The 27760-nt window shown below is 39.1% G+C and overlaps 1 protein-coding gene across 2 annotated transcripts; it reads right to left on the bottom strand.

The window, feature by feature from the left end:
- Positions 1–113: 113 nt before the first annotated feature.
- LOC107699718 (uncharacterized) lies at positions 114–24684 on the bottom strand. 2 transcript variants are annotated; one of them, XM_016501053.1, is made up of 14 exons: positions 24552–24683; positions 19077–19203; positions 18703–18802; positions 18520–18605; positions 18218–18386; positions 17958–18137; positions 17735–17857; positions 17470–17582; positions 16731–16758; positions 16544–16646; positions 16365–16464; positions 6111–16188; positions 5299–5981; positions 114–4143 (listed from the first exon to the last, which is right to left on the bottom strand). In XM_016501053.1, exons 2-14 carry the CDS (start codon positions 19200–19202, stop codon positions 667–669), a joined length of 15366 nt encoding a protein of 5121 aa, XP_016356539.1. In that variant the 5' UTR covers position 19203; positions 24552–24683; the 3' UTR covers positions 114–666. The 2 variants fall into 2 exon arrangements, with proteins under 2 accessions (XP_016356539.1, XP_016356540.1); XM_016501054.1 differs by lacking the exon at positions 5299–5981 and having other exon boundaries at positions 4058–4722; positions 6013–16188; positions 24552–24684.
- Between the last annotated feature and the right edge of the window lie 3076 nt (positions 24685–27760).

The following is a 27760-nucleotide window of genomic DNA, read 5'->3' as shown; positions in this document are numbered from 1 at the left end:
CTTAAAAGGTTCTTCACAGCGATGCCATAGAAGAACAATTTTTGGTTCCACAAAGAACCATTCAGTCAAAGGTTCTTTAAAGAACCTTTGACTGAATGGTTCTTTGTGGAACCAAAAATTGTTCTTCTATGGCATCGTGAAGCACCTTTATTTTTAAGAGTGTAATGCACATTGGAAAAATGTTTCACACAAACACCTATGCTGTGTGAGCACCTGTGTACTCTGAAAATGAGGAACAAATTAGATCAATTTAGCATCCAATCCAGAACCAAACTGAGTGCAGTGGAGTGGACTTGCATGTTTCATTTAATTGATTATAAAAATAGTGCTATACATTAAAAACTACCTCTATTATGTATTTGCAATGCATAGTATAGAAGAAAAATGAAAAAAGTGTCTAAACTAAAGATATAGTTAGACATTTATCAACTAAATGTTACACTGAGCATGCATATTTCAGTCAATCCTAATTTCAAGAAACACCCGTTTTATAAAATCCCAAATATTTCAGAAAAAAAATACAAAATATAGTTGTTGAAAATAGTTTGCATTATTTTGCATATGAAAATGTAATAGAAAATTTCACATTATGTATATAATTGGCTGGTCCCTTAAGCAATGCATAGGAGGCTTGTACTAACACAAGAGCCACAAATCACTAATCTGCTAAACAATTCTTGCCCTAACATGGCGTTTTGATCTGCGTGCTGATGTTGACTCAGTAATGGCTTTTCTTTTCCTCTGATGTCTCTGTTTCGCTGTTTGTTCTACTTCTGATTCAGAATCTGATTCATCTTCCTTCTTTTTGGATTCATGCATTTGTAGCCTCATTGATTTTCGTCTGGTTGAAGCAGTAGATGAGCTACTCTGAACAACATGCTTTCCGATGGCAAGACTTTTCTCATCGTCATCAGAGATATTTTCTTCACCTTTCTCATATTTTTCTGCAGATGGGGATATCTCTTTTGGAGCCTCCATCACCACTCTGCTCTGCTCATCTGCTTTGTTTTCTTCTTGATCAGAAGTTTCCTCTACCTCCAATGCTAAAGTGATGCCCTCATTTGTACTGGACTCAAGATCTACATGTTGCTCTATCACTTCCTCTATTATTTCATCTGTCATAACCTCTTCTTTATCCTCATCAGTCTGGGTTTTATTTAATCTGCTCTGTTTTTGCTCCTCTTGAGATTCACCTGCACCTGGCTCTGTGTCTTTATGTACATTGCATTCTCCATCTGATTTAGTCCCTTGTGCATTTTTCTGTATTTTTTGTAGTGTTTCTTCACCCAAATTACTTCCCTCAAAAACTGCTGCAGTTGCATCTGACCTCAGCTCTACACTGTCTTCTGTAAATGTCACTTCTACTGAGTCAGTTTGTCCCATAACTGCCTCCTTGACTTGCTCACTATCGTCATCATGCTCTTGTTTACGAAGACGTTTAGATTTCCTTGGAGCAGCTGTTTCTACAGTCATTCTTTTTCTCAGGGATCTCATTTCCACTGCTTTTTCCTCCAAATCAGCAGATCTTCCTTGCACACCTTCTGCGGCTCTCTCATTTTCTCTTTCTTGGAGTGGTTTTGCTTCCTTCTGTACACTGGAAACCTCTTCCTCCTCCTGTTCATTAAGCATCGGCATATCTTCTCTCTCAAGATTTTCATCTTGAGCTTTGTTCTGTTCAGTGTTTACCTGGCTGCCACTGTTACTTTCCATGATTTCAAACAGAATTTCGTTTCCTTTCTCCTTAGTATCATCTTTTGTCTCTGAGTTTTCTGACTTTCCATCTGTATTTGTCTCAATTACGCCCTCTCCCTCTTTTGTCTCCAAATTTTCTAATTCAGCAATTAATGCCTCATTCTCCTTCCCTGTAGGGACATTTAAATGATCAGTTTCTCTTTCTGACTCCAGCTCTTGTCTGTGGAGGTGTTTTGATTTACTTCTTGGTGTAGATTGGACTGTTACTGTTCGGTATCGGAGACTTCTTGTAATGAAAGCTGCTTCTTGCTCTGAGTTTTCTAAAGCAACCTTCTCCACAGCTGTTGTCTTAAATTCATTTGTCAGATCGGTTTCCCCCACATTTTCACCCAGTGACACTGCTTCTTCTTGTTCCTGCTCTGTGTTTTCCTGTGAAGGCTCTGCTTTTTCTTCTTCCTGAACTCCCCCCTCTACATCTTTTTGCATTTTATCTATTTCCAGCAGAATTTCATTTTCAGTTATTTTAATTAAGGTCATAGTCTCCTCTTCTTCAACATCTGTAGATATTTCAGGCAAAGCTTCATCCACCCTTCCCTTATCATTTGATATGTCTATGTCTTGCTCATCTGAAGTAGTTTCCTCCCTTTTACTCACATCTCTATCTTCATCAAGATTTTCCACATTGGTCTCAATGGTAACCGGTACACAGACATTTACCGTCTTTGCTGTCATTGAAGAAGTTTCTTCGTTTCTACTCATCTTTGCTTCTTTTACTGGTTCCAACTCTGCTTTGTTGAGACGTACAGATTTTCTGGTCTTCTGTGTAGATGTGACGGATTGTGAACTGATCCTTAGACTTCTCCTTGTGGTCCGTTCACTTTTATTTTCATTGGTTTCAGAGCTTTCCACCTGTAAGATCTCTTCCTCTGCTTGAATGGGTGTCTCCTCTAAAACGTATGTTTGCTCCTTGTTAACCACCGAAACTTCATCCATCCCCATGGGTTTTTCTGTTTCAGCTGTTTCTTTCTCATTTTCAACAGATAGCTCATTTTCCTGTTGCTCTAAATTGACTTTGTCTCTTTCCATCTCACGGGTTGCCTCATTCCCTAAATTTGTTTCCTTGTTCTCCATGTTGTTAATTTCTTCAAATTCTTTTTCTATTACATTCTCATCAAGTTCTCCTTCTATAAGTGAGACAATGTTCTTAGTAGCTTCTACAGTTGTTTTTTGAAGTGTTTCCTCTTGATCTATTTCTGTTCCTTCTTTATGCACTTCTTCATCTCCTTTTCCTGTTAGTTGGACTGTTACAGTTTTATCTTCAAAAACTTCAGCCTCTTGTCTTTGTGCTTGTCTAGATTTCTTTATTGGTGGAGACTGAATTTTTACTGTTCTACGCCTGAGACTTCTCTCTGAGACGCCTGATGCCTCCTCTTCTAAGACTTCCTGAACAGTTTCTGGTGCCTCCTGAGCAAGACTTCTCATCTCTAGACCACTATCCATTTGTTTCTCTTTTAAATAAATATCTTGATTATTTTCTGTCTCCTGAATTATATTTGTTTTGTCTTCGATTGTTGTTGTTTTTGGATGTTCTCCAGATGTTACACTTTCTTCCACATCTTCATCTATGACCATCTTATATTCCTCTACATTCTCTCTCTCCTTTACATCATTCTGTCCTAACAAATCGTCTGTTGGTTTTTGCCCCTCAACTGTCATGTCTTGTTTGTCCTCTTCTGATATCAGGTTACATAGTTGATATTCACTTTTATGTGGTTCATACAGTTCCAGTTGTTCCTCTGTGTGAAAAGGTGTCAGGACTTCTGGAGTGTCAGTCTGTTGTTCTGTATTTTGAGAAAGTTTGTTTAAATCTACAAGTAATAGTGTGTCTGTTTGCAGTATTACTGGAGTACCATCATCTTTCTCTACCTCCTCATCAGGTTCTGCTTCTTTAGGTGGGACCTCTTCTACAATCTGAGAGGGCTCCTCTTTATCATTTATTTCTTCACCCATCAGCAGTTCAGAAGTCTCAGGTTCAACAGCTGTAGTTTCTTCAACATTTGTATTTGCTATTTCATCAAGACTTTCCAAGTTGCTCTCTACTGTAATTATTGGCACACACACATTCACAGTCTCTTCCGTTGTTGCTGAGGTTTCTTCATGTTCATTTCTACTCATATTTGTCTCTTTCAATGGGTCCAACTCTACTTTGTGGAGACGTGTAGATGTTCTTGTCTTCTGTGTAGCTGTGACTGATTTCGCACTGATCCTGAGACTTCTCCTTGTGATCCTTTCATTGTCACTTTGATCGGTTTCTGTGCTTTCCCCCTGTGAGAATTTCTCCTCTATTTGAATGGTGGTCCCCCCTACAACGTATGTTTGCTCCTTGCTAACCACAGGGTCAATCTGCAGTTGTATTACTGGAGTACCATCATCTTTTTCTACCTCCTCATCAAGTTCTGCTTCTACAAGTGAGACCCCTGAGACCTCCTTCTCTATTTGGATGGTGGTCCCCCCTACAATGAATGTTTGCTCTTTGCCAACCACTGGGTCAATCTCCATGGATTTTTCTGTCTCCATTGTTTCTTTGTCATTTTTAACCAATGGCTCATTTTGTTGTTGCTCTAAATTGGCTTCTTCTCCCACATCAGATGTCTCCTCATCTGTGTCTCTTGTCACAGCTAAATTTGTTTCCTTGTCCTCCATCTTGTTGATTTCTTCAACTCCTTTTTCTGCTATATTATCTTCAGGTTCTGCTTGTACAAATGGGATGACCTCAGTAGCCTCTACAGTTGATTTCTTAAGTGTTTCCTGCATTTCATCAACTACCTTTCCTCTTATTGGGATGTTTCTAGTTTTATCTTCAAAAGCTTCAGCCCCTTGTTTTTGTATACGTCTCGATTTTCTTCTTGGTGGAGACTGAATTTTTATTGTTCTACGCCTGAGACTTCTCTCTGTGCTGACTGATGCCTCCTCTTCTCAGACTTCCTGGTCAGTTTCTGGTGCCTCCTGAGCAAGAACACTAATTTCTATGTCACTGTCTGTTGGCTTTTCTTTAAAAGTAATATTGTGATCTTTTTCTGCCTCCTGAATTATATTTGTTTCATCTGCCATTGTTGTTGTTTTTTCAGGATGCTCTCCAGAATTTACTGCTTCTTCTACATCCTCATCTACAGCCCTATAAACTTCTATGATCTCTGTCACTTTTAAGTCATTTTGTTCTTCCAAATCTTCTGTTGGTTTTTGCTCCTCAAATGTCATGTCTTGTTTATTGGGTTCATTCTGCTCTTCAACTGTGTTATCATCCTCCATGTTGTCTTTCTCAGGGGTCTTTTCGGTATCTTCCTCTTTTTGTAGTTGTTCTAGCTGTTCTTCCTCTTCTGATGTCAGATTACATAGTTGATATTCACTATTATGTGGTTTATCCTGTTCCAGTTTTTCCTCTGTCTGGGAATGTGTCAGGACTTCTGGAGTGTCACTCTCTCCTTCTGTATTTTGGGAAAGTTTGTTTAAATCTACAAGTACTACTGTGGCTTTCTGCAGTTGTATTACTGGAGTACCATCATTTTTTTTTACCTCCTCATCAGGTTCTGCTTCTACAAGTGAGACCCGTGAGACCTCCTTCTCTATTTGGATGGTGGTCCCCCCTACAATGTATGTTTGCTCTTTGCCAACAATTGGGGCAAACTCCATGGATGTTTCTGTCTCAGTTGTTTCTTTATCATTTTTAACCAATGGCTCATTTTGCTGTTGCTCTAAAGTGGCTTCTTCTCCCACCTCAGATGTCTCCTCACCTGTGTCTCTTGTCACAACTAAATTTGCTTCCTTGTTCTCCAACTTGTTGATTTCTTCGACTCCTTGTTCTACAACATTATCTTCAGGTTCTGCTTCTACGAGTGGGATCACCTTCTCAGTAGCATCTACAATTGATGTTTGAGACGCTTTCTCTTTATCAACTATTTCTACACCTTGGTCCACCTCATCAGCTTCCTTTTCTGTTATTAGGACTATTTCAGTTTTATCTTCAGAAACGTCAGCCCCTTGTTTTTGTATACGTCTCGATTTTCTTCTAGGTGGAGACTGAATTTTTATTGTTCTACGCCTGAGACTTCTCTCTGTGCTGACTGATGCCTCCTCTTCTAAGACTTCCTGGTCAGTTTCTGGTGCCTCCTGAGCAAGAACACTCATTTCTATGTCACTGTCTGTTGGCTTTTCTTTTAAAGTAATATTGTGATCTTTTTCTGCCTCATGAATTATATTTGTTTCATCTGCCATTGTTGTTGTTTTTTCAGGATCCTCCTGAGCAAGAACACTCATTTCTATGTCACTGTCTGTTGGCTTTTCTTTTAAAGTAATATTGTGATCTTTTTCTGCCTCCTGAATTATATTTGTTTCATCTGCCATTGTTGTTGTTGTTTCAGGATGCTCTCCAGAATTTACTGCTTCTTCTACATCCTCATCTACAGCCCTATAAACTTCTACGATCTCTGTCACTTTTAAGTCATTCTGTTCTTCCAAATCTTCTGTTGGTTTTTGCTCCTCAAATGTCATGTCTTGTTTATTGGGTTCATTCTGTTCTTCAACTGTGTTATCATCCTCCATTTTGTCTTTCTCAGGGGTCTTTTCAGTATCTTCCTCTTTTTGTAGTTGTTCTAGCTGTTCTTCCTCTTCTGATGTCAGATTACATAGTTGATATTCACTATTATGTGGTTTATCCTGTTCCAGTTTTTCCTCTGTCTGGGAATGTGTCAGGACTTCTGGAGTGTCACTCTCTCCTTCTGTATTTTGGGAAAGTTTGTTTAAATCTACAAGTACTACTGTGGCTTTCTGCAGTTGTATTACTGGAGTACCATTATCTTTTTCTACCTCCTCATCAGGTTCTGCTTCTACAAGTGAGACCCGTGAGACCTCCTTCTCTATTTGGATGGTGGTCCCCCCTACAATGTATGTTTGCTCTTTGCCAACCACTGGGGCAAACTCCATGGATTTTTCTGTCTCAGCTGTTTCTTTATCATTTTTAACCAATGGCTCATTTTGCTGTTGCTCTAAAGTGGCTTCTTCTCCCACCTCAGATGTCTCCTCACCTGTGTCTCTTGTCACAGCTAAATTTGCTTCCTTGTTCTCCAACTTGTTGATTTCTTCAACTCCTTGTTCTACGACATTATCTTCAGGTTCTGCTTCTACGAGTGGGATCACCTTCTCAGTAGCATCTACAATTGATGTTTGAGGCGCTTTCTCTTTATCAACTATTTCTACACCTTGGTCCACCTCATCAGCTTCCTTTTCTGTTATTAGGACTATTTCAGTTTTATCTTCAGAAACGTCAGCCCCTTGTTTTTGTATACGTCTCGATTTTCTTCTAGGTGGAGACTGAATTTTTATTGTTCTACGCCTGAGACTTCTCTCTGTGCTGACTGATGCCTCCTCTTCTAAGACTTCCTGGTCAGTTTCTGGTGCCTCCTGAGCAAGAACACTCATTTCTATGTCACTGTCTGTTGGCTTTTCTTTTAAAGTAATATTGTGATCTTTTTCTGCCTCATGAATTATATTTGTTTCATCTGCCATTGTTGTTGTTTTTTCAGGATGCTCTCCAGAATTTACTGCTTCTTCTACATCCTCATCTACAGCCCTATAAACTTCTATGATCTCTGTCACTTTTAAGTCATTTTGTTCTTCCAAATCTTCTGTTGGTTTTTGCTCCTCAAATGTCATGTCTTGTTTATTGGGTTCATTCTGTTCTTCAACTGTGTTATCATCCTCCATTTTGTCTTTCTCAGGGGTCTTTTCAGTATCTTCCTCTTTTTGTAGTTGTTCTAGCTGTTCTTCCTCTTCTGATGTCAGATTACATAGTTGATATTCACTATTATGTGGTTTATCCTGTTCCAGTTTTTCCTCTGTCTGGGAATGTGTCAGGACTTCTGGAGTGTCACTCTCTCCTTCTGTATTTTGGGAAAGTTTGTTTAAATCTACAAGTACTACTGTGGCTTTCTGCAGTTGTATTACTGGAGTACCATTATCTTTTTCTACCTCCTCATCAGGTTCTGCTTCTACAAGTGAGACCCGTGAGACCTCCTTCTCTATTTGGATGGTGGTCCCCCCTACAATGTATGTTTGCTCTTTGCCAACAATTGGGGCAAACTCCATGGATGTTTCTGTCTCAGTTGTTTCTTTATCATTTTTAACCAATGGCTCATTTTGCTGTTGCTCTAAAGTGGCTTCTTCTCCCACCTCAGATGTCTCCTCACCTGTGTCTCTTGTCACAACTAAATTTGCTTCCTTGTTCTCCAACTTGTTGATTTCTTCAACTCCTTGTTCTACGACATTATCTTCAGGTTCTGCTTCTACGAGTGGGATCACCTTCTCAGTAGCATCTACAATTGATGTTTGAGACGCTTTCTCTTTATCAACTATTTCTACACCTTGGTCCACCTCATCAGCTTCCTTTTCTGTTATTAGGACTATTTCAGTTTTATCTTCAGAAACGTCAGCCCCTTGTTTTTGTATACGTCTCGATTTTCTTCTAGGTGGAGACTGAATTTTTATTGTTCTACGCCTGAGACTTCTCTCTGTGCTGACTGATGCCTCCTCTTCTAAGACTTCCTGGTCAGTTTCTGGTGCCTCCTGAGCAAGAACACTCATTTCTATGTCACTGTCTGTTGGCTTTTCTTTTAAAGTAATATTGTGATCTTTTTCTGCCTCATGAATTATATTTGTTTCATCTGCCATTGTTGTTGTTTTTTCAGGATGCTCTCCAGAATTTACTGCTTCTTCTACATCCTCATCTACAGCCCTATAAACTTCTATGATCTCTGTCACTTTTAAGTCATTTTGTTCTTCCAAATCTTCTGTTGGTTTTTGCTCCTCAAATGTCATGTCTTGTTTATTGGGTTCATTCTGTTCTTCAACTGTGTTATCATCCTCCATTTTGTCTTTCTCAGGGGTCTTTTCAGTATCTTCCTCTTTTTGTAGTTGTTCTAGCTGTTCTTCCTCTTCTGATGTCAGATTACATAGTTGATATTCACTATTATGTGGTTTATCCTGTTCCAGTTTTTCCTCTGTCTGGGAATGTGTCAGGACTTCTGGAGTGTCACTCTCTCCTTCTGTATTTTGGGAAAGTTTGTTTAAATCTACAAGTACTACTGTGGCTTTCTGCAGTTGTATTACTGGAGTACCATTATCTTTTTCTACCTCCTCATCAGGTTCTGCTTCTACAAGTGAGACCCGTGAGACCTCCTTCTCTATTTGGATGGTGGTCCCCCCTACAATGTATGTTTGCTCTTTGCCAACAATTGGGGCAAACTCCATGGATGTTTCTGTCTCAGTTGTTTCTTTATCATTTTTAACCAATGGCTCATTTTGCTGTTGCTCTAAAGTGGCTTCTTCTCCCACCTCAGATGTCTCCTCACCTGTGTCTCTTGTCACAACTAAATTTGCTTCCTTGTTCTCCAACTTGTTGATTTCTTCAACTCCTTGTTCTACGACATTATCTTCAGGTTCTGCTTCTACGAGTGGGATCACCTTCTCAGTAGCATCTACAATTGATGTTTGAGACGCTTTCTCTTTATCAACTATTTCTACACCTTGGTCCACCTCATCAGCTTCCTTTTCTGTTATTAGGACTATTTCAGTTTTATCTTCAGAAACGTCAGCCCCTTGTTTTTGTATACGTCTCGATTTTCTTCTAGGTGGAGACTGAATTTTTATTGTTCTACGCCTGAGACTTCTCTCTGTGCTGACTGATGCCTCCTCTTCTAAGACTTCCTGGTCAGTTTCTGGTGCCTCCTGAGCAAGAACACTCATTTCTATGTCACTGTCTGTTGGCTTTTCTTTTAAAGTAATATTGTGATCTTTTTCTGCCTCATGAATTATATTTGTTTCATCTGCCATTGTTGTTGTTTTTTCAGGATGCTCTCCAGAATTTACTGCTTCTTCTACATCCTCATCTACAGCCCTATAAACTTCTATGATCTCTGTCACTTTTAAGTCATTTTGTTCTTCCAAATCTTCTGTTGGTTTTTGCTCCTCAAATGTCATGTCTTGTTTATTGGGTTCATTCTGTTCTTCAACTGTGTTATCATCCTCCATTTTGTCTTTCTCAGGGGTCTTTTCAGTATCTTCCTCTTTTTGTAGTTGTTCTAGCTGTTCTTCCTCTTCTGATGTCAGATTACATAGTTGATATTCACTATTATGTGGTTTATCCTGTTCCAGTTTTTCCTCTGTCTGGGAATGTGTCAGGACTTCTGGAGTGTCACTCTCTCCTTCTGTATTTTGGGAAAGTTTGTTTAAATCTACAAGTACTACTGTGGCTTTCTGCAGTTGTATTACTGGAGTACCATTATCTTTTTCTACCTCCTCATCAGGTTCTGCTTCTACAAGTGAGACCCGTGAGACCTCCTTCTCTATTTGGATGGTGGTCCCCCCTACAATGTATGTTTGCTCTTTGCCAACAATTGGGGCAAACTCCATGGATGTTTCTGTCTCAGTTGTTTCTTTATCATTTTTAACCAATGGCTCATTTTGCTGTTGCTCTAAAGTGGCTTCTTCTCCCACCTCAGATGTCTCCTCACCTGTGTCTCTTGTCACAACTAAATTTGCTTCCTTGTTCTCCAACTTGTTGATTTCTTCAACTCCTTGTTCTACGACATTATCTTCAGGTTCTGCTTCTACGAGTGGGATCACCTTCTCAGTAGCATCTACAATTGATGTTTGAGACGCTTTCTCTTTATCAACTATTTCTACACCTTGGTCCACCTCATCAGCTTCCTTTTCTGTTATTAGGACTATTTCAGTTTTATCTTCAGAAACGTCAGCCCCTTGTTTTTGTATACGTCTCGATTTTCTTCTAGGTGGAGACTGAATTTTTATTGTTCTACGCCTGAGACTTCTCTCTGTGCTGACTGATGCCTCCTCTTCTAAGACTTCCTGGTCAGTTTCTGGTGCCTCCTGAGCAAGAACACTCATTTCTATGTCACTGTCTGTTGGCTTTTCTTTTAAAGTAATATTGTGATCTTTTTCTGCCTCATGAATTATATTTGTTTCATCTGCCATTGTTGTTGTTTTTTCAGGATGCTCTCCAGAATTTACTGCTTCTTCTACATCCTCATCTACAGCCCTATAAACTTCTATGATCTCTGTCACTTTTAAGTCATTTTGTTCTTCCAAATCTTCTGTTGGTTTTTGCTCCTCAAATGTCATGTCTTGTTTATTGGGTTCATTCTGTTCTTCAACTGTGTTATCATCCTCCATTTTGTCTTTCTCAGGGGTCTTTTCAGTATCTTCCTCTTTTTGTAGTTGTTCTAGCTGTTCTTCCTCTTCTGATGTCAGATTACATAGTTGATATTCACTATTATGTGGTTTATCCTGTTCCAGTTTTTCCTCTGTCTGGGAATGTGTCAGGACTTCTGGAGTGTCACTCTCTCCTTCTGTATTTTGGGAAAGTTTGTTTAAATCTACAAGTACTACTGTGGCTTTCTGCAGTTGTATTACTGGAGTACCATCATTTTTTTTTACCTCCTCATCAGGTTCTGCTTCTACAAGTGAGACCCGTGAGACCTCCTTCTCTATTTGGATGGTGGTCCCCCCTACAATGTATGTTTGCTCTTTGCCAACCACTGGGGCAAACTCCATGGATTTTTCTGTCTCAGCTGTTTCTTTATCATTTTTAACCAATGGCTCATTTTGCTGTTGCTCTAAAGTGGCTTCTTCTCCCACCTCAGATGTCTCCTCACCTGTGTCTCTTGTCACAACTAAATTTGCTTCCTTGTTCTCCAACTTGTTGATTTCTTCGACTCCTTGTTCTACAACATTATCTTCAGGTTCTGCTTCTACGAGTGGGATCACCTTCTCAGTAGCATCTACAATTGATGTTTGAGGCGCTTTCTCTTTATCAACTATTTCTACACCTTGGTCCACCTCATCAGCTTCCTTTTCTGTTATTAGGACTATTTCAGTTTTATCTTCAGAAACGTCAGCCCCTTGTTTTTGTATACGTCTCGATTTTCTTCTAGGTGGAGACTGAATTTTTATTGTTCTACGCCTGAGACTTCTCTCTGTGCTGACTGATGCCTCCTCTTCTAAGACTTCCTGGTCAGTTTCTGGTGCCTCCTGAGCAAGAACACTCATTTCTATGTCACTGTCTGTTGGCTTTTCTTTTAAAGTAATATTGTGATCTTTTTCTGCCTCATGAATTATATTTGTTTCATCTGCCATTGTTGTTGTTTTTTCAGGATGCTCTCCAGAATTTACTGCTTCTTCTACATCCTCATCTACAGCCCTATAAACTTCTATGATCTCTGTCACTTTTAAGTCATTTTGTTCTTCCAAATCTTCTGTTGGTTTTTGCTCCTCAAATGTCATGTCTTGTTTATTGGGTTCATTCTGTTCTTCAACTGTGTTATCATCCTCCATTTTGTCTTTCTCAGGGGTCTTTTCAGTATCTTCCTCTTTTTGTAGTTGTTCTAGCTGTTCTTCCTCTTCTGATGTCAGATTACATAGTTGATATTCACTATTATGTGGTTTATCCTGTTCCAGTTTTTCCTCTGTCTGGGAATGTGTCAGGACTTCTGGAGTGTCACTCTCTCCTTCTGTATTTTGGGAAAGTTTGTTTAAATCTACAAGTACTACTGTGGCTTTCTGCAGTTGTATTACTGGAGTACCATTATCTTTTTCTACCTCCTCATCAGGTTCTGCTTCTACAAGTGAGACCCGTGAGACCTCCTTCTCTATTTGGATGGTGGTCCCCCCTACAATGTATGTTTGCTCTTTGCCAACCACTGGGGCAAACTCCATGGATTTTTCTGTCTCAGCTGTTTCTTTATCATTTTTAACCAATGGCTCATTTTGCTGTTGCTCTAAAGTGGCTTCTTCTCCCACCTCAGATGTCTCCTCACCTGTGTCTCTTGTCACAGCTAAATTTGCTTCCTTGTTCTCCAACTTGTTGATTTCTTCAACTCCTTGTTCTACGACATTATCTTCAGGTTCTGCTTCTACGAGTGGGATCACCTTCTCAGTAGCATCTACAATTGATGTTTGAGGCGCTTTCTCTTTATCAACTATTTCTACACCTTGGTCCACCTCATCAGCTTCCTTTTCTGTTATTAGGACTATTTCAGTTTTATCTTCAGAAACGTCAGCCCCTTGTTTTTGTATACGTCTAGATTTTCTTCTTGGTGGAGACTGAACTCTTTTTGTTCTTCGTCTAAGACTTCGCTGTGTGCTGACTGGTGCCTCCTCTTCTAAGTTTTCTTGAACAGCATTCTCCTGGGCAAGACCGCTCACCCCTTCATCCTCATTCTGTTTATTTTCAATTTTATTGCTTTCCACCAGGCTGCCCTCAGCTGGCATTGTGGCCAAATCTTCAGTTGGCTTTTGCTCTTCAAATGTCATGTCTTGTTTATCGAGTTTGTTCTGCTCTTCAACTGTGTTTTCTTCCTCCATTTTCTCTTCCTCAGGGGTCTTTTCAGTGTCTTCCTGTGTTTGTACTTCTTCTTGTTGTTCCTCCTCTTCTAATGCCAGATTAGACAGTTCTTGTTCACTTGTATCTGGTTCATACAGTTCCAGTTTTTCCTCCGTTTGGAAATGTGTCAGGTCTTCTGAAGCCTCACCCTCTGCTTCTGTATTTTGGGAACGTTTGCTCAAATCCACAAGTACTACTGTGGCTTTTTGTAATTTTATTGCTGGAGTACCATCGTCATTCTCTACCTCCTTACCAGGTTCTACAAGTGAAACCTTTTCTTCAGGACCATCAACAATCTGAATTTTTTTCTCCTGATCATCTATTTCTACACCCAAAGGTAGTCCGGAACTCTCTGGGACTGCAGTTTCCTCAGTATTTGTGTTTACTATTTCATCAAGACTTTCCAAACTGGCCTCAGTTGTAATAATTGGTATACAGCCATCCACAGTCTCTTCTGTTATCGCTGATGTTTTTTCATATCCATTTCTACTCATGTTTGGTTCTTCCACTGGCTCCAACTCAGCGAAATGTTCTTCTTTGTTCTCCATCTTGTTGACATCTTGACCCATTTCATCCTCTCTCTCTTTTGTCATCAAGATTGTATCAGTTTTATTCTTGCTCACCACTCTGTGTCTTTCCTGATGTTCAACATCTGCTTCAGCTTTTTGTTTCTGTACACATCTAGATTTCCTTGTCAGTGGAGTCTGAACTCTTATTGTTCTACGTCTGAGATGTCTTTCTGTGCTGATTGGCACCTCTTCTTCCTGGACATGTACCTCCTGAGCAAGACTGCTCATCTCTATGTCACTGTACAATTGTCCAGCTAAATTTGCTTCCTTGTTCTCAATATTTTTGATGTCTTCAACTCTGTTTTCTAATACATCCTCCTTAGCTTCTGTTTCTATAAGTGGGATTTCCTCAGTAACCTTTGTAATCTGAAGTTCTTTCTCTTTATCATCTATTTCTGCAGCTCTAAGGAATTCAGAACTTCCACATTCAACACTTGCAGTTTCATCAGCATTTGTGTTTGCCATTTCATTCTCCTTTGGACTTACATCCTCCACAATAAGTTCATCCCTCTCAGGGTTTTCATCAGTCCTGAGTTTTGCATAAACTTGAGGCTCAACACTCTCCACCTGTTCAATCAATGCTTTGCTACGTGTAGATCTCCTAACAGGGGTGATCTTGACTGGTTTCAAAGTGCTCCTAAGACATCTAACTGTCACCCCAGTGTCAACAGGCTGCTCTTTAAGTCTTGTGGATCTACTTGGGACGTCGATAGAGCCTTTCTTTTGAGTTTGTTTGCCTTGTTTGGGAAACTTGTCTGCCTCATACAAATTTTGCTTATCCTCTTTATCTTGTTCAGTGTCTGTTTTCTCTGGTACCTCAACTTGGCTTAGAAGAACAGCCTCTGTGGTTTCTGATTCTGGCTCATACTCTTGATCTTTGTATGCAGCTGATTGTTCTGGAGTTCTGTTGGCATCAGCTGCTACAACATATCCTTCTGTTGTAGTAGTACAGGCTGGTTCTTCCATGGGTTTGGTGTCTAATGTACCATCTTGTTCTTCTTTTCTCATATTTTCTTCAGTTGCTTGTAGCTCAGATGACATGGTGAGTTTCATTTCCTCTTGTCCAGGAATACCGATCTCTCCATGATTATCACCTGCCTCCTTAGGAGAACATTCATGCAGATCTACAAGCACATCTTTGGCTTCACTCAATGTCAACATCACAGTGCTATTCTCCACTGTCTCCTCATCCTCTTCAGGTGTTGTTTTTGATTCCTGTATCTCAGGAGGCTCTACAGACGACTGTAGTGGTGCTTCTTCTTGATCTGTTTCTTTTCTTTCCACTAATTCAGAAACTTCAGGAAATACAGTTTCCTCAACCTGTGTAATTTCAACGTCCATAGTAGATACAGTTTCCACTGTAAGCATGTCTTTTTCTTTGTATTCCTCAACCTCAGACTCTGCCTCTGCCTTATTTTCAGTTTGAGCTTCTTGTATCTTCTCCATAACCTCAGAAACATCATGTACAGGTTCATCTGTTGATTGTTCAATATCTTCATCTTGCATCATTACTTTGCTGTGATGTTTGGATCTCTGTTGGCCTGTTTTCACAGACTTTGTAGTTGCAAGATCTTTTTCAGCAGGCTGATGCATGAGTCTTTTGGACTTCCTTGAAGGAGTTAAACCTGATGTTCTCTTGTTGAAGACCTGTTCTGCCTCATCAGGGCCTAATGTATGTTTACTTGCTTTTTCAATTAGTGTATCCTTGTTTGTCATTGTTTGGTTTGGTTCGGGGACTTCTGTTTCAGCCTCATTTTGTTTGGGCTGGTCACATAAGACCTCTTCAGTAGTAAGGACCTCTCTCACAGAATCTGCCTCCATCTCTATCTGGTCTTTAACTTCCACAGACTGTTGCAGAACTGTGTCTTCATCCTTTGGTTCACTTTTCTCTTGGCCTGTGTTGTCATCTCTGTTTTCCTCAATTAGGTCCTTTTCACTTTCTGCCATAACCTCATCTTCTGCTCTTTCTTTATTCTCTGTTATTTCCATATCCCAGTGTGTTTGTACTTTTTCTGTTGATTTAGCACGAGTCTCTGATTGCTCGGCCACCTCACTCACAGTTTTTTCCTCTTTCGGTTCATCTGGCATTTGTTTTATTTCCTCCATCTCTGCCTCACACACAGGTTCATCTTCCTCAACCTCTTTGTTCTTTCCTAAATTTTCATTTTTTTCCTCTTCAGTTCCTGTACTCATCTTAACAATTTCTACGTACACCACAGACTGAAGTTGGCTTTGGTCAATAGACCCTATAGTGTCTCCTTGTATATCTATAGTGTACTCCTTAATAACCATTTCACATTCCTCTTTACTACCTCTTTGGTTCTTTATTTCCTCAGCTGTGGTGAGGTGGGTGACTGGACTCCCCTCTGATGTAGCTGTGACAATGTCGTTTTCAATTTCACGTGTCTCCTCTTTTTGTGATCCTCTAAACTCTGCAAAGTTGGTCACAGTTGCAGTTACAGTGTCTACTGAGCTCTGCCAAATTAGAGAAGAGAGATGTTAATTAATGAACTGAAAGTGTGAAAATTACAAAAGGCCATTTTAAGAAAACAAAGTCATGTTTGCTTCTGTAATAACAGCTTGAACATTATTATTATGTTCAAGCTGTTATTACTGAAGCAAACATGATGTTTATTCAGTTGAATACATACCCTGAGTACTGTTTCTGATTCTTTTACAGAAAAAGTGTTAAGATTTTCCACGGCTGCCACCTCGACTGAACTTTCAACTACTGCCTCAATGTCTTCCACCCTTTGTGAGACATAGTTATTTATATACATAGTGTAGTAATCAATACTGTTATGTATTCTGCTGACAAATAATGTGTTACCTGATTATGTTCTCTGAAAGCCTCTCCTCTGAATTTTCTCTGATAGCTCTTCGTTTCAGGTTGCTACCTCTGCCACGCCTTGTGACAGGTATGTCATCTACTTCTGTAACAGTGACAAACATCAGCTAGATTCAGCTGAAGAGACTTTTTTGAGCAAATTATTGTTCAACCAACAATTTATACTTGCCTTTGGTGATGTCTATGATGGTCTCCTCCTAAAATTTGAAAGTTGATATCAATGTTAGATATAAGATTCACTTTGTAATATTACTGTATATACAGTAATTTTGTTATCCAAACTAGCAGTCAGTTAATATGAGTTTAACCATTCAGCCATTGCCTTGATGCAATCACATGCATCGATCTTCACATTTACTGTATATAATAATCAAAATGCTAAAAATTGAATTAGTTGCCAACTAATTATGTGGGCACAACTGCATGCAGAAATCATTTGAAGTTTAATTATAGATATTTGTTTTCTCTTGTACTTACACATGTAGTCTTGAGATAATCTAAATGTAAATTGTAGCGAGATGATACTTTCATGTTGTGATATTTGGATTAAAGTTACTGATTAAATTTTTTCTAAGTAATATGCATCTCTGGTCACTCACAAACACTGTTTGTTAGTTTTACATTCTCTGTTGTATTCCAAGTAACCTATATGCTCATGTTAGTAATGGGTTTCCTTTCAAGACACTTTTGGTACAATAAACAATCTGAAGCTTTTCTTCTTTTCCTCGCCTATGATACATTAGGAAAAATATTTTAAAAATCCTATAAATCAAATCTTTATAAATCGTATTGTATTTGAAATGGTCTGAACTTCCCAAATCAATTTGAAATCAAATAGGAAAGTTAACTGAATACATTTTCTGTCAAAACAAAGTTAATTAACACAAAAGTAACAGAAATTAGAGTACCACAATCTCCACTGTATATTCAGTGGTTTCCTGAATCTTTGTGATCTCAATTTCCATTGGAGCAGTGGCATCACCTTCGTCAAAATTCAGTTTGCTCACAACCTGGTCCTTCTCTGTTAAAGACGTATCACATTATTAGGACTATAAATCCCTTTCAATTAATTACATGAAATGCCAATTAATTCATTAAATTCATCATCACAAATAATTACAAATATCAATATTTCCATATCACAGAAGCTAAAAATACAGATATTTTTCTTACCCTTTAGGTTCAACTTCTGTAGCCTGTTGACTATTAGAGTTCTCTGGAAAGGGCTTCCTATTTTCTCTACTTCCCACAGAAGCTCCTTGTCTGCTGGATATCTACTGAAGTACTTTTCACAAACTGTAAAGAAAGAGGTAGATGCCAAGCATAGAAACCAAGAATAATATCTGTTATATGAGAAAATGTGACATTTGACCGGACTGTAGGTCTGCTTCTATACCTTTAGAAATAGCTTCTGAAAGTGGAAATTTTAACCCTATGTACTCATTTCTGAAGCTACCAACAAAGTCTTCCAGTATCTTTATGGCATGCCCCTGGCCCCGGTGACACTTCCTGACAAATATTGTGTCCATTACAGGAAGTTGATAGCATTGGGTCACAAAGTTTCTGCATAAGCTTCCTGTAAGTGAAGAGAAATATGAAGTAACCAACAAGTAAGGTATGAAATTGTACATGAGGCTTTGAAGGAACTGTCATTGCCTTTGGGTTTGAATGAGTAAAAGCCAATGGCCTCTCCATCCTTCCATAGTATTTTTGCAGCTTCACGCTCACAATGACAGAGAAAGAAAACATCTTCACCGCTCTTCTCATTTCTCAACACAATTCTGTTGAGAACATATAGGACTATCCTTTCCCCAAGTGTGCTGACCTGGGAAAAATATGGCACTAGTTATTAACATTTACTTATACATATTTGCAAAAGAAACCAATTTGCTAATGATGACACATTAGGTCATTGATTGAAGCATTACTGGCCTTGCATAAAATTAGAAAACACTGACCTTGATCAGGCCTGTTCTTGAGGGCTCTGCTGTTTTAAGAACATCTTCAACCCCCCACCACCGATCCAGCAAATATAGACCTACAACTGCAGATTATTGTAATAAATCTGTTAAAATATACAGTGTTAGCATCACAACATGTTAAAAAATTGTTCTGGTTTTCATCACGTTTGACTATATTACTTGTGTTCGAGTCATCAGGTGAGAACAACGCAAGGAGCTTTTTTTCAGTATCTGTTCCATATAGAGGGACAAAACTCACATTGCAGAGTCCAACTTCTATCTGTCACCGAGGGAACATCATTGAAAATGTGAAAATGTTTTAAAGTCACATTGTGCAAATGCATTTGACACCTTGTTAAAAAAATAGGATTCTTTGGGAAAACACACAAAGTCAGTATTCCGAAAACATAATTTGTCCTTAATCCTTTATTTTGAATAATAAAAGTATTTACTTATTTAAAGGGAACAATTTTTAACTTTTCCCAGAAAATTATATATATATACATATACATTTTGGAGTGAAGATTTGCAGACAATATACTTGTTCACCTTACCTGTTTGAAATCAGAGAGGCTGAAGTACTCTGTATTTCTGTAGGGGAGCTGAGACATGTATTCCTCAGCTGTCAGCTCTAAGGTCTCATGATCCACATTTGTCAGATTATCTACAGGAAATGCCATCCTATGGAAGAAAACATTTGTTTAAAAAAATACCCCTCATATAATATCTAAAAATGCATGTACATTTACTGTATGGAAGTCCCAAATGATAATGACTGCTTATAACCCATGTTTCATAGCTTTTGGACCAACAGTTACTGGTAGATAAACCATGGTTACCAAGGCTGCATTTAATCAAAATGCAGTAAAACTTTATTTTCATTTAATTTTCGATTAAAATTCAATTCAAATCAAATTTAATTTCAATTGAATTTTCTATTTGAATATATTTTAAAGTGCTTTTTTTTTTTTCCTGTGATGGTAAAGCTGAATTTTCAGCAGCCATTACTCCAGTCTTCTGTGTCACATAAATTCAGAAATCATACTAATATGCTGATTTGGTGGCCAAGAAACATTTCTTATTATTATTAGTGTTAAAAACAGTTGTGCTGCTTAATGTTTTTTTGTGGAAACCATGAGACCTCGAAAGAAAAAAAAGTTTGTAAGAGACAATTTTCCAAATTCTCAACAGAACAGAACTCGGTCTTGAAACAAATCGTCTCAGGTTACCCATGTAACCATGGTTCCCTGAGAAGGGGAACGAGACACTGCGTCCCCTAGAGGACACTTTGGGGAACGCCCTCAGCGTGACCGGTGTCTGAAGTGCATGTGGAAACACGACAATGAACTTGTCATTGGCCCATGACGTGTTACTGGTGCGACCAGGAGTATAAAAGGGCACCTGTAGCACACGTCATCAGCTTCTTGTCTGAAGGAGTCCAGAGATAGTATGCAGGGTACCTCTCGCCTGCCCAGCCGCCGCGTATGCCTTGCCCACGAGCCTAGATGTAAACTGGCACGGCTTCGAAGGCAAGGTAGGAGCCCTCCACGAAGATGCCTGGGGAGCCGCGAGATAACCCGCAAGGGATTCCTCCATCTGAGGCATCTTTGTGTACCCGCTGTCTTCCAGCCCCTTCACATTAGCGTAGTTTGACTTGTTAGGGGTAAAGACGCGGGCAGAGAAAGGATTCCTCCTTGACCTCAACAGCTCGCTGTGAAGCTCAGGGAGGAATGGAAGGCTCGGGGTCGCTGCCCAGCGCCCCGACTCCTCGGAGGCGGGGCTCTCGCAGCTACGCTCGCCTTCTGACTCTGCCGCCAGCTGGGCCCGGCGGCAGGCTCAGCTTCAGGTGGTTGATCGAAAGGACGCCGCCTACGAGGGATGTAGTGCTCAAACGTCGCTGACTTAACCTTCGCCTCCCTGAACTTACAGACTACTGTCTCAACAGCAGCTCCGAAAAGCCCGGCAGGCGAAACCAGGGAATCAAGGAGAAAAGACCTGTCCTTCTCCTTTAGCCCCGACAGGTTCCGGATCAGAAGAAACCGGAGACCGGGCTTCCAGATCCGGTTCGAGAGCAACAAAGCTGGTGACCGAGGATTGGGATAGGGAGAGACCCGTCCCAAGCTCGTCAGCCAGATCTAACTGCGAGCCCCATGAGTGCAGACGGCGCTCTGCCTTGGCAGCAGCGGGTCCAGCACCACGAGGCGCAGATGCTTGGCTTCCGTCCTCTGTAAACAGAGCTAAGCGGGAGCGCAGCTGTTTCACTGTGAAACGATCACAGTGGGCACAGCCGGCTCCCTCGAGAGCCGACCGTGCATGCTGTGCCCCCAGACACACCACACAAAGCTCATGAGAATCACTAGGTGTGATGTACCTTTCACACGGTGGGACACATCTTTTAAAACTGCGCTCAGACATATATATATTTTTTTTTCAACATTCTGTCACACACGCACACACAAACAAAACGGCTGAAGACAAGAAGCTGATGACGTGTGCTACAGGTGCCCTTTTATACTCTTGGTCGCACCAGTAACACGTCATGGGCCAATGACAAGTTCATTGTCGTGTTTCCACATGCACTTCAGACACCGGTCACGCTGAGGGCGTTCCCCAAAGTGTCCTCTAGGGGACGCAGTGCGAGTTCCCATTCGATAGGGAACTACAATAAGCAATGTATTACTTTGTATGGTGAGTGTGACAGATTATGTAGTTGTAGCATTCCTGATGAGCATGGTGAAACATAAATTTGTTTGAATGGCAAAAAATGCATTAAATTTTTTTTTAAATAACCAAACAGACCTTTTCAACTTAGAAAAACATGATTTTAAAGATAGATTCAATATGGAGTCACAAACCAAAAAAGTTCTGAAATCCTTTGTTCACTGTAGATCTCCTTATCACAAATGGCACATTGGCCTCTAACTAGTACAAAGCAAGGTGCTTAATATCTGTTTAAATGTATCTACCGCTTTAACTGTGGCGTTTTAGAATGTGGTAAATGCTGCTTGCGACATAAGGCTTAGAATTGCCCTTGAGTGATAGAACTGACAGCCGCTCTAGAAGATTATTGAAAAACATATCATGGATAGTTTAAGGTATTCTGGTGTGCCACACCTCCAGCTCAACTCAACCACATAAACGTTAGTAGTTCTCACATTTCATACCAAGTAGCTCTGCAGAAATATAGAGAGAGTCCTGGAGTTGAAGAACATAGAAGTAGGAGGAGCAATGTATGTAACATACACACAAAACAAACAAAGCTGTCTGTGTTGTGGGCCACTTTCCTGGTTTGGCACATTTGTTTAATGCTCATATAGTTGCCTTAAAGATCACATGTGTAATTACATACTTGTTGTATGTATCGTCTGTCTCTTCACGGTCTCTACATACCACCTTTGAAAGTGCAAATCCCGCTGAGAAATGACAGTAAATGTAAAACATTCAATACAAAGCCTACACTCAAGGAGCTACAAGAATGATATGTACTGAATTATGCCTTTAGAGCACAGACTGAATGTTAGCTTGTGTCTGAACCAGTCAATACAAGAATGTGTTTGTTAGTAAGCCTCATAACAAAGTGGGTTTGTTCATGTTTGTGCCTCTACAGTGAATATATTTGATAGGAAAAACAGTTAAGGGCTGCCTTATGAATTAGTCAATGGCCCTTCTGTCAGGCAACATTACCAGTGAGGCAGAAAAGCAAGCTTTGTGCGTGTCTGTGTGTTTGGGTTTGCTGAGAACCAGATGAACACCTCACTCACGTACACACCTGCAGGGCAACTGGATATGAATATTGGCTCTTTGCAGAAACATGCTCGTTGTGAACTACAACTGCACAACCAGCGTGCAATCTGGTTAACTGGAAGATATCAAACATAACAGTAGCTACCTAGCTTCTCAACGTACTTATATCATGATGTGCTTGATTAATGACACTGATGGCAAGTCTATGTCAACTTCAAATGAACTCTGTCTTTAGCAAGCCAGTCATGTGGATTCATACAATCAATTAATTCAAAGGTATCAAATTTACCAGATTCAAAAGTTGCTCTCCAAATTCCAAAAACGTATTACATTACTTTATTCTCTATAGAAGAGCAGCAAACTTTTATGAAATGTATTTTAAAGAACAAATTTAATACAACATTGCCCACATTCATGTAAAATAGGAGGTGCTTTGCACATGGCATTTACATGTGACATTGTAGGCCAATATGAAAACAAGTCATGCAGAAATTCTACATCAGTGCATGTGCTAATGGACTTGTCTTAACATTTATCTGCAGCATGCACTAAAATATGTGACCCTGGACCACAAATCCAGTCTTAAGTCACACAGGTATATTTGTAGGAATAGCCAAAATAGTTGTATCTCGGCCAAATATTGTCCTATCCTAACAAACCATACATCAATGGAAAGCTTATTTTTAATCTTTCAGATTATGTATAAATCTCAATTTAAAAAAACTGATTTTATGACTGGATTTGTGGTCCAGTGCAGGGTTGCCCAGTTTTCACAACAAGACCCACCCAATTGCTACTCAAAACTAGCACAAAAATAGGCCAATTGCATTTCGAGGGGGGTCCCCCGGTAAAAATCAGTTCAGGGGGTAAAATATACATTTTTTTTGGCGGGGTTCCCCTGGTAAAATTCACATTTTAGGGGCTAAATATCACATTATTGGGGTTGCTTCAACCCACGGACATGTTGCTCGCGGCAACAGTGATAAAGTAGCCCAATTCCACGGGAAAACCACAGACATGGCAACACTGGTCCAGGGTCAAATTAACTAACAAATAAATAAATACTTTAGCAACCAATAAACATTCTTTAAATAAACACATTCAGAAACAATTTTAGCATCACTAAAGTTTGGGATAAAGCTTTGGTATAATGTTTATCTGTAGTGTGCATAAAAACTTTTTAAATGAATTATTAATAAATGAATGAATAAATCAATGACAAAATATTTATATAAATGAATTAATTTATGCCGAATAACTAAACTTTGCAATAACACTTGGGAGAAGTCACCTAAACAATACCACCAACTGCAATATATATAGACATACTATTTTTAAAAAGCTTAATGAAGGAAGAAATCAAAGGACACACAAAGAAAAGAAAAAAAACTTGAATTCCAGAGGAATTTCGTGCAAAGACAATGCTTTATCTAAAACATAAAGCAAGCAAAAGTATCTGAAGTTTTCAGAGTCACCAGTGAAGGGGCCCCTAACAAAAGCTCTGAACACTGTGTACTTTAAACGTGCTAAAGCAGAGTGGGTGTGTGTGTCCCGCCAAGCTGCAGGAGGAATCCCTGCATTTAAAGTCCCACGAACCAAAACAACCATCCAAAACAAACTAATTCAATACTTCATACACGCGTTCCTCCATCTCAACTAGCGACATTTATCGGGAAACCATTTAAAAACATCTATACGAACATATTCGCTCGGAACTCTTTGTCTACGTTCCTGAATGCGTGTTTCGAGAGGGTTTCGAGTAAAAACTGTGCAGTGCGCGCGCAAATGTGCAAACCCGATCTTTTGTGTTTAAACATCTATGTTTGACGAATGTTGGCCTGTCGAGCGATTTAAAGCTCACACTTCAGCTGGACCGGGCAGGATTCGTCAAGTAAAACGCTAATAAAGCATGCAGCCCCCAAAAGCTTGCAGTTGCATAACACAGCGCACGTGTCATTAATAATGAACTTAACTAAACATTCTGGATGTGCTCTGTTCTGCAATTCTGCAGCAAATACTGTTTTGTTAAAACAGCTTTTATTTGTAAATGATTCTCGACATACAAATGGCCAGACTTGGGCAAAAGTGAAGTATTTAAATAAATATGCATGATTTATTCCTCATAAAGAGTGGACCTGGTGAACTGGAGCAGGAGCAAGAAGCTTAGTAAACAAACACTAATCCAGTGCGCTGATGCGTACTTGGCACGTCGCGCCATTACATTGTTGATTTGAAGAAGAAAACTAACGACAGAGCATTTTTCATAGAAAGAAAACGGGACTTACCTGATTTTTAAAAACTCCGTCGATTATAATATTTTTTTATTCCCGTAAACCCCCGCGGAGGAATATTACGTGGCTGTTACACAGTAGTTGTGTGTATGTAAGCGCGAGCTGGATCCCCCTCCCTCCACTTTGAGAAGCGCACGAGCAGCCAACGAGAGATGAGCGCACAATCGCGTTATGCAATCACATTCACACTGCCTAAAACCTACATACTACATCTGGAACGAGTTTGATATTCAAAACAAACGTAGTAGGCCTATTTGAAATAGAATAAACACAAATGTGTTATTAGTAGAATGAATCAACTATATCTTCAGGAGTATAGGCCTAATCGCCTAATTGCATAGGCCTAGTCACAAATGAAGAATCTGACTTCACCTGAAAGAAATCTGATCCAGAAGATCAGTAGACAGACAGTAGAGAAAGCATACAAATACAGGTGCATCTCAATAAATTAGAATGTCGTGGAAAAGTTCATTTATTTCAGTAATTCAACTCAAATTGTGAAACTCATGTATTAAATAAATTCAATGCACATAGACTGAAGTAGTTTAAGTCTTTGGTTCTTTTAATTGTGATGATTTTGGCTCACATTTAACAAAAACCCACCAATTCACTATCTCAACAAATTAGAATACTTCATAAGACCAATAAAAAAAAAAACATTTTTAGTGAATTGTTGGTGGCTTAACAAGAGGAATACGACAACTGTAGCCAAATTCCTTGACACGTCTGTGTGTGGTGGCTCTTGATGCCTTGACCCCAGCCTCAGTCCATTCCTTGTGAAGTTCACTCAAATTCTTGAATCGATTTTGCTTGACAATCCTCATAAGGCTGCGGTTCTCTCGGTTGGTTGTGCATCTTTTTCTTCCACACTTTTTCCTTCCACTCAACTTTCTGTTAACATGCTTGGATACAGCACTCTGTGAACAGCCAGCTTCTTTGGCAATGAACGTTTGTGGCTTACCCTTCTTGTGAAGGGTGTCAATTATTGTCTTCTGGACAACTGTCAGATCAGCAGTCTTCCCCATGATTGTGTAGCCTAGTGAACCAAACTGAGAGACCATTTTGAAGGCTCGGGAAACCTTTGCAGGTGTTTTGAGTTGATTAGCTGATTGCATGTCACCATATTCTAATTTGTTGAGATAGTGAATTGGTGGGTTTTTGTTAAATGTGAGCCAAAATCATCACAATTAAAAGAACCAAAGACTTAAACTACTTCAGTCTGTGTGCATTGAATTTATTTAATACACGAGTTTCACAATTTGAGTTGAATTACTGAAATAAATGAACTTTTCCACGACATTCTAATTTATTGAGATGCACCTGTAGTTAGCAGAGAAAGACCCCATCAGCATGTGAGGCAAATGTTATCATTTCATTTGTTTGACAGAACATTGTTTTGCAAAGTTATTAAATCCCATTACCTCAAATTTGTAATGTAAAATGTAAATGAAGGATCTGGGGCTGGTTGCATAAAATGTCTTACAAGTTATTCGTTTCATTTTTTTTTTCTTTAATACTGGTAATAACTTTTTTAAGTTAGTTACATAAAAATGTAAATAAGTCTAAGTTGAATCAGAAAATTTGATCAACCCTTGGTTCTGTCAGGACCACTATCGTCAAAGATGATTGACAATTAGCATACAGTTTGGATTGGCGGTATGGTTCTGTTCTGGGCAAGAACTCCCTGCGCATCCATGCAGCCTAGCATGGATGAGAGCAGGGAGAGCAGCGATAACCCCCAAAGGTAAACAGAACAGAACCAACATAAATGTATTGCAGATATTGTTAAAGTTCAATAATTTTATGTACACATTTTAGAATTAGTCTGATTCAAGGAGAATAAAGAAAGCTGAATCCCGACTGACAGAGGAGGAGTTGGGGATGGAGGAGGGTAATTAGCTATTGAGCAATGCGAAAACTGCTGATAATACTGAGGGACCTTATATATGAATGCTTAGATAAGTGTCGTATTCCCATAGGTTGATGGGGATCAGCTGAGAGTCAGCTGATGCGAGCTTGACTAACGTGACCTGACAGAACTAACGCTACGCTTGATTTATGCTAGTTGGTCAAACTAGTTCTTAGGACACAGTCTTAACATAAAAGCTAAGTTTATGCAGCTGACCCCTGGATTTTTGTAGTACACAGCATCTAGTGTTGACGAAATTAGTGGTCACTTTTGTTGCTATATTTACCATTTTATGCGAAAGTAGAATCAAAATGTTTCATTGTGTCTTACTTTTGGGGTGTGTTACAGTTGAAATCATGCTTATAAAGGAACATTTGAGTTATAAATCATGTAAGTTTCTGTTGTTATATTTATAAAATTTGTGAAGTTAATGAATTAATTAGTGTTGACAGTTTTAGTTCATTGGTAAGAGTGTGTTTAAGGGTTTTGTTACTGTCTAGAAATAAAATACCCATAGGAAAGAAAAATCACAAAAAAAAAAAAAAATCTATTTTACACGTAACAAGGGCTCTCAAGAGCAAAGCTAAAAGATTGAAATTCAGAATTGGTTAAACCAGAAACAAGACACTATGAATAGCCAAAAGTGTTATAATTACAGACAAATAAAACCACAATAAAGTAGCATGAAAAAATTATACAATGTTACAATGTTTCATGACAGCAAAAGAAAGGTGATTTTCAACTGAAGGAATATTTCACCCAAAAATGAAATTCACTGAACATTTACTTACCCTCAGGCAGAGGCGGAAAGTAACTAAGTACATTTACTTGAGTATTGTACTTAAGTACACTTTTTGAGTATCTGCACTTTACTTGAGTATTATTTTTTCTGGAAACTTATGACTTTAACTTCACTACATCTGAAAGACAAATATTGTACTTTTCACTCCACTACATTTCTATCAAGATCCTCGAAGTAGAAAGTTGTTACTATGTAGCAGCTTTGAAAGTCAGTGGGTGTCTTTTTTTTCAGACAGTTTATCAGTAATCACTCTTGTAGGGCTACATGAAGTGATTTCCCATCATTTTTTGAGCACTGACCAGTTCCAAGTGTGATATTTATTTACAACAATTCAATAATAAGAAGTTAATATTGTGGTATATATTAGACACAATATTGTCTGATTTAGCTAAATTGTGTAAGTGAAAATATTACCTATAAAGCCACAGAAGAACTGTTGTGCGTCTCCTAATAAAACACAAAAGGTGTTTGACTGAAGCAGCACTGCAGACC

The sequence above is a fragment of the Sinocyclocheilus anshuiensis genome, unplaced genomic scaffold, assembly GCF_001515605.1.
Source record: "Sinocyclocheilus anshuiensis isolate Anshui unplaced genomic scaffold, SAMN03320099.WGS_v1.1 scaffold278, whole genome shotgun sequence".
NCBI classification, from domain to species: Eukaryota; Metazoa; Chordata; class Actinopteri; order Cypriniformes; family Cyprinidae; genus Sinocyclocheilus; species Sinocyclocheilus anshuiensis.
Note: the sequence above shows the minus strand (reverse complement) of the source record. Positions and strands in the feature narration are given on the sequence as shown.